The sequence below is a fragment of the Manis javanica genome, chromosome 10, assembly GCF_040802235.1.
Source record: "Manis javanica isolate MJ-LG chromosome 10, MJ_LKY, whole genome shotgun sequence".
NCBI lineage: Eukaryota > Metazoa > Chordata > Mammalia > Pholidota > Manidae > Manis > Manis javanica.
In genome coordinates, this window is record NC_133165.1 from 110,955,107 (window position 1) to 110,961,528 (window position 6,422).

At 61.7% G+C, this 6,422-nt stretch overlaps 1 protein-coding gene across 3 annotated transcripts in view; it reads left to right on the forward strand.

The window, feature by feature from the left end:
- CACNA1I (calcium voltage-gated channel subunit alpha1 I) overlaps positions 1–4,342 on the forward strand; it is a 112,241-nt gene extending 107,899 nt beyond the window's left edge. For all 3 annotated transcript variants that reach the window (XM_037006920.2, XM_073213901.1, XM_073213900.1), the window contains one exon: positions 321–4,342. In XM_037006920.2, the coding sequence (XP_036862815.2) occupies positions 321–953 (633 nt within the window). In that variant the 3' untranslated portion in view covers positions 954–4,342. The remainder of the gene's footprint in view (positions 1–320) is intronic.
- Positions 4,343–6,422: the final 2,080 nt, after the last annotated feature.

Here is a 6,422-nt window from a genome sequence, read left to right on the forward strand (position 1 = left end):
TGAGGTCCCAGGTGGGTGCGGCCCTCAGGCCAGGGGCTGACTGCTGGAGCAGCATGACCCTGGCTGCTTCCTGAGGACCTGGGAGTCGGGTTGGGTGGAGAGCCCAGCTGTGGGGACCACCGTCAGAGCCAGCAGACGCCGGGTGGGTGCTGGCGTGGCAGAGGTGCTGGGGAGCAGTGGGACCCTGGGTGCTTTCGGAAGGGAGTGTCTGAGGGATTGGAGGGGCTGCACGTGCCTCCGTGTCACTGGATGGGACGGCTGCTGGAGGGGCAAGGCCGGGGGACCCCGGGCGGCCCCCATCCCCTGTCGCCTCCCCGCAGGCCACAGGGAGCGACACGTCCCTGGAAGCCAGCCGCAGCAGCTCGGCGGGCAGCCTGCAGACCACGCTGGAGGACAGCCTGACCCTGAGCGACAGTCCGCGGCGCGCCCTGGGGCCGCCTGCGCCCCTGGGGCCCCGGGCCGGCCTGTCGCCCGCGGCGCGCCGGCGGCTCAGCCTGCGGGGCCGGGGCCTGTTCAGCCGGCGCGGGCTGCGGGCGCACCAGCGCAGCCACAGCAGCGGGGGCTCCACCAGCCCGGGCTGCACGCACCACGACTCCATGGACCCCTCGGACGAGGAGGGCGCGGGCGGCCGGGGCGGCGCGGGCGGCGAGCACCCGGAGACGCTCAGCAGCCTCTCGCTCACCTCCCTCTTCTGCGCGCCGCCCCCGCCGCCCGGCCTCCCGCCCGCCCGGAGGTTCGGCAGCACCAGCAGCCTGGCGGCCGCGCACGGCCGCCGCCGCGCCGCCCCCGAGCCCCGCGGCCCGGCCCGGAGCCCCCCCTGGGCCGCAGACCGCCGCAAGGACCCGCGGGGCCCGGCCGAGCCGACCGCGGGCCGGGGCCCCCTGGCGCCCGAGCCGCAGCCGCCCCCCGGGGACCTGCGAACGGGAGACGCTGCCAGCAAGAGGAAGAGATGAGGGCCCGGGGGCAGCGCCGCCCGCCCGCCCCGTCTCACCGTCTTTTACCTCAGGAGCCAGGGGGCAGACAGCAATACTTCGTCCACAACCCGGGCATGGCACGGGGGCCAGCCGGCGCCGGGACGCCCGGACGCCGGGGCCGAGCACGGTCTGGGTCGGCCAAGGCCCAGACGCGGCCCGCCGTGGCCCAGCGGCGGTCCTTCCCATGCATATACATGTACATATATATGCATATAGAGAGAGACAGACATATATATTTATTTATTTTTTTTACTGAGAGCTTATGACTTCCAGAAAGTGCTAAAGTTGGGGAGTGTGGGCCAGGGCCCCGACAGAGCTTATGCCTGAGGCTTAGGGCTCAGGCCAGACCCACCGGGGGCAGCTGGGGTGTTGGCAGCCATGCTTGTAGGCGTCTCCCTGGGCGGCGAGTAGCTTGGAGAAGGCTCTCAGGCCTCCGAAGGTCCTGCAGCACACAGGGCCCAGGGTGTGCTTTTTCCCTTTAAAGAAGAAACGCTGCTAAGACCCCACCTCCCGTATTAGGGTGTCTGTCTTGTTCCTGTCTGTCTAGTTGTTGTAAACAGTCTTTTGTAGACGTCCCAGAGCACATAAACTCTCTTAGCCAACCAGTTAGATGTCTTTCTTTAGAAAAATTGGGGTGGGGAAGTTGTATTTTCTTAGGGTAGAGATGGGGGTAGAGGGCATCTCCAAGCTGGGCAGGGGCTCTGCCCCAGCTGAGGTCTGGGTCCCAGTGGGCACTTCCAGGGGCAGGTGTCTGCCATGGCTTTGCCCCCAGAAGGCTGAGGGCAGGAATGAGGCAGCAGGAAAAGAGGAAGGATGATGGGCAGTGACAGGCTGTGAGGCGCTTGGAGGTCAAGCCTGTTCTGTGCTGGCCAGGCTGCCCCGAGGTGCCCTGGGCTCTGGTGGTCACTTGCATGGCCACTCACTACCTTTACTCTCAAGGTAGGCCCTGAGCCTGGCCATTCTGGGAAATTGTACCCCCCACTCAACTCCCTGGCCCCCTGAGCAACTTGGCCCCTCCGAAGGGGTTCAGGATAAAGCAGATCTGACAGGGTTCTAAGCAGAGGTGGGGGCACCTGCCTGGGTCTTGGGACCAGTCCCTCTTACCCACATTCCCAACTGTGTTCAAAGATGGGTATTTTTTATTTGAGTAGTTAGGCATTTGTTACAGTATATATTAGGAAAAAACACCCAGTGCATCAAACCCATGATGTCACAGGCACATTACTTTGGTCAAGGCTGTTTTTGAAAGTCAGTGGACTGAAGGTCAGTTTAGGAAAGACTGAGAGCCTGTGGCGCGGGCAGTCTGGACAGGCTGGGTGGGGGGTTGCGAGATGCCACACGTCTGGGACACACTGCCTCGGTGATAACCAGGCCCTTTGCCTTCTCAAGATCTCAGATTGTTTTGGCTGGGCCCCATCAAGGTGGGCCTTGTCCATACTCCCAGGCCCTGACCTTAAGAACTTGGCTTTGGGGTGTGCTGATGGGTGGTATGGGTATGGGCTGCTTGGATGGGCTCTGGGTACCTTCCGGGCGGGCCTGGACGCTGTAGCAAAGGGAGGAGGTAATGAGTGACTTAGGCTTCATGACCTGGAAAACCCTTCCCTTAAGAGCCGGTATAGAGGGCTGGGGAGGGAGTCATGCTCACTTTACACACGAGAAAACTGAGATCTGGAGAGGTGACATGGCCAGCCTGGAGTCCCTCAGGACACTGGCAGCAAAGAGGCTGGGATGCTTCACGGGGCTAGCACCTGCGTGTCTGGAATGAGAAAAAGCCCGCCCTGTGCACATAGGTGTGGATTCAGAAGGCAGAGCGCGGCCTGGGGCCTCTGCTGGCACTGTGGAGTTGTCATGGCCGTCAGACCTGTGCCCCTGGGGCTCCCCTCTCCTCACCCAGAAGTGCAGATGGGGCTGCTGGGAGGGTACTGAGGTGATACCCAGGCACTGGGCTCCCCGGGTGGCAGCCTCCAGGGTTTGGGACCTGCTGGGCCCTCCCCCTTGGGAAGTGGGTAGACCTTGGGTCTCGTCGCCTCCTGTCCCAGGTGGGCTCTCAGTCAGCCCCTTGTACAGGCCTGCCTTCCCTGCTGAGCTGTTCTGTTATGCGGGTGCCCTCCCAGGGCTGCGTTGGCCCGAGCAGCACACACATGAGCTGTACATGTCAACATGTCCCTGGAGGGATGTGTGCTGGAGCCCAGAAGAGGGGCTGTGGGGCCTGGGAAGACCGCGTGGAGGGAGGGTCAGGACATCCGATACTAGCCAGCAGCTTCTGTTTTCAGGGCCCAGGGATCCTGTTTAATCCACATGGCAGCCCTGAGTGGTGTGCACAGCTACTCCACACACAGACCAGTGGTTGTAAGTGGCTGGGCAGGGAACACGTTCCAGTGTGTCTGACATGAAACCATCCCTTTGCCCTGAACTTGGTGGCCCCGGAACAAGCAGACATATGGGGAGGGCCGTCTAGGCAAAGGAGTGGCCCAAGACAAAGGGGCCAGGTGGGACAGAGTAGGGCATGTCTAGCTGAGCATAGAGGAGAGAAGCTTTGTCCCAGGAACCGTGGAGAAATGGCACTCATTCTCAGAGGACGCCAAGTATTTGGCCTCTCAGGTACTTGGCCTGTTCCTGTGGGCTGTGGGGGCGGGGTGCTGGGGAGCTGTGATTGGCCAGGACAAGCCAAATGGATAAGGGCCGGGTGAATGGCCCCTCTGCCCTCCCTGGTCCTGTGGTCTGTCCATCACAAAAGCACAAACTTACCCTAACCCACATGGGCCTGGCCCTGGGAAGAGTGGGGACCCTGGTGCCAGACATCCCAGGCCATGTTGGCAGGGGTTTGCAGAGTGATGGCTGGCTGACACCTTGGCAGCCACGCAGATGGGCCTAAGACCAGACAGGGCCGTGGCCTACCCCAGCCAAACCCTCTTGCTTTCCTCATCGGGCCTCCTGCACCAGGCGACCCCAGTGCACGGTATCAGCCTGTCTGCCTGTCTTGCCCCCAAATCCTTCCCCTGGAGCCATTTCCAGGGCCACCTCCGGCCCCCTTTGCTGCGCTTTGTAAGGGCTTGAGGCTTTGCAGCCACTGTTTAGCCCAGATACACACTCTTTTTGTCTTTGTGCAATAATCAGTGTTCCTGGTGGACCTGGGCTGAGCTGGGGCCTGGAGGGGAGGCGGAGACCTCCTCCTCCAGGCAGCCCTTGGCCTGGCTCTGCTGCTATGACTCTCACACTCCCAGTCCCTGTACAGTTTCTATGGTGTGAATGGACTTCCCTCCTAGTTGCTGATGGCACTGGTCCCTGCTGGCCCAGATGGCCCAGGCATAGAGAAACCAAGTGGCAGCTGCCACCAGTGTTGTTTTGAATAAAAACCCAAAGCCTATTTCAGAATTCTCTGTGTTTGTGCTGTTCTTTCCCCAGCAGGGTGGGTGTTGAGCTGGGGGATTCCCTAGGGGTGGGATAGGTATGTGTTCTCCGTTATGCTCAGGCTGTGGGGCTTGGGGTGTCTGGGACCTAGAAAAGCGCCCCACAGGAAGGCCCTCTCATGGCTGCGGCATGGGTCAGGGTCTGCCAGGCTGGCAGGGGCTGGCTCTCACCCTCTGGTTCTGTAGCTAAGATGCTGGGCCTGGGTGAGAGGTAACACGGGAACGATAATCTACTCACCTTTGGCAATGTTGCTGAATTCATATTATGGGTATTATTGGGACTCTTGGCTGCAAAGGACAAAACCCGAACTTAAATGAGCTTTAGAGTAAAGGCAACATTCTGCGAGTGAACTCGGGAAGGGAGGGGGGAAAGAAAGAAACAAGAAGAAATAACTTCCTGTGGCTCAAGTAGCTAAAAAGCCCAGAGGTGGGGTTAGCTTCCTGCGCAGTTGATCAGGGCTCCAACTCTGTCACCAGGTCATAGCCTCTTTCCACCTCTTGGCTCTGCTCTCTTCTACATCTGCTCATCCCCAGATGAATGAAAGCTGGCAAAGTCCATGGGATCTCATTGGTTGACTTGGGTGCATGCCATGGAGGTGCCACGCTCTGACTGGCCAGGCCTGAACTCTGGGCTACAGGACTAGGGGCGAGCCGTCTGGAGGGCGGCCTGACAACAGAAAGGGAGAAAGCACCCCAGGAAGCTGCTGTGCACGTGCGGGGAGCAGGGGGTGACTGCTGCGCATGCAGCACAGCCTGGGGTTCTTGCCCCTGGCTAAGCCCCTCCAGCTTTGTCCCGAGAAGGGTGGCTCGCATCACTTTCCTTCAGGATGAGGCACGAGGCTCAGAGGGGTCCAGAGACTGACACCTGGACATCGACAGGCTGTGAGAGTAGAATGGCCACACTTGTGGCGTGAGGCCCGCCTGGTTCCCACCAGCCTCATCTGGGCCTCTGTCCTCCTTGCATGTCCTTTCTATCCTCAGGGGCATGGCCAGGGCAGGAGCATGGGGATGTCAGGTGCCCTGTCTGAGGTCCTGGCCACTGCGTACAATGGGGTGAACTGAGGCCCCCTGCGTCCTGTCACCCTTTGTCCTGGCACCCTGTGTTCCCTGTTTCTGCCATATGGTCCCCGTCTGGTGGCCACTGCAGCTCTTGGAGATAACAGGAAAATCACTGCAGCCATCGAGGCCCCTGGCCAGGTGCAGCCACTCTGGATGTGACCCGATCTGGGTGCAGGACTGCTCAGAGCACCAGGCTTGCCCTGCTCAGGTGCCTCACGGGGGACCCCTTTGTAGGCAGAGCAGTGGGGGCAGGGAGGGAGCTCAAACCTGGGGTGTCGCAGCACCTGGTACAGGGCCTCAGTCTACACGAGCCCAGAGGAGGATTTGCCCCCATTTCCTGACGAGGGAGCAGAGGAGGACGGGCTCCACAGAGCAGGCTGGAGCCCGAACCCGGGTGCGGCCCAGGACCTGCTGGCTCCACATCCGGAGCCTCGGTCCTTCCCAAGAGGCCTGGTGCATCCACCCAGCTGCGGATCGTATAGCTGAGAAGTCCCCATCAAACCCTGGCTCCCCGTGGAGACCCGCAGCTCCAGCCCCTCCAGACAGACCTGCTGGACTCCTCCCCCAGGACCTCGGACTCCATGGGTCCAAAACTCTGACACTGCCTCCCCATTCCCATCCCCCCCTGGAAACCGGGGCCCTGCCTGGAATTCCTCCCCCATCTCCTCCCCATCAGCCCCCCGCCAAGCCTGTGCTTCTGCCTCCTGTGAGCCCCCCTCCCATCCCCCTCCACTCTCCCCCCTACCTCCCCACCCCAGGCTGCTGCTGGCTAAGGGCTCATTACCTCGATGGCCCTGCATTGTCACAGACCTCCCCCCCAGGGCCAACCCTCCCATCCACAGCCCCCAGCAACCAGTGGCCTGTGCCCACCAGGCACACCTAACCCACTCACCTCCCTGGGGCCTGGGTTGCCCTCGAGATAGTCCTGACCCCTCAACTAGAACCCCCCCAGCCCCGCCCACTGCTGCCCTGTTTCCTG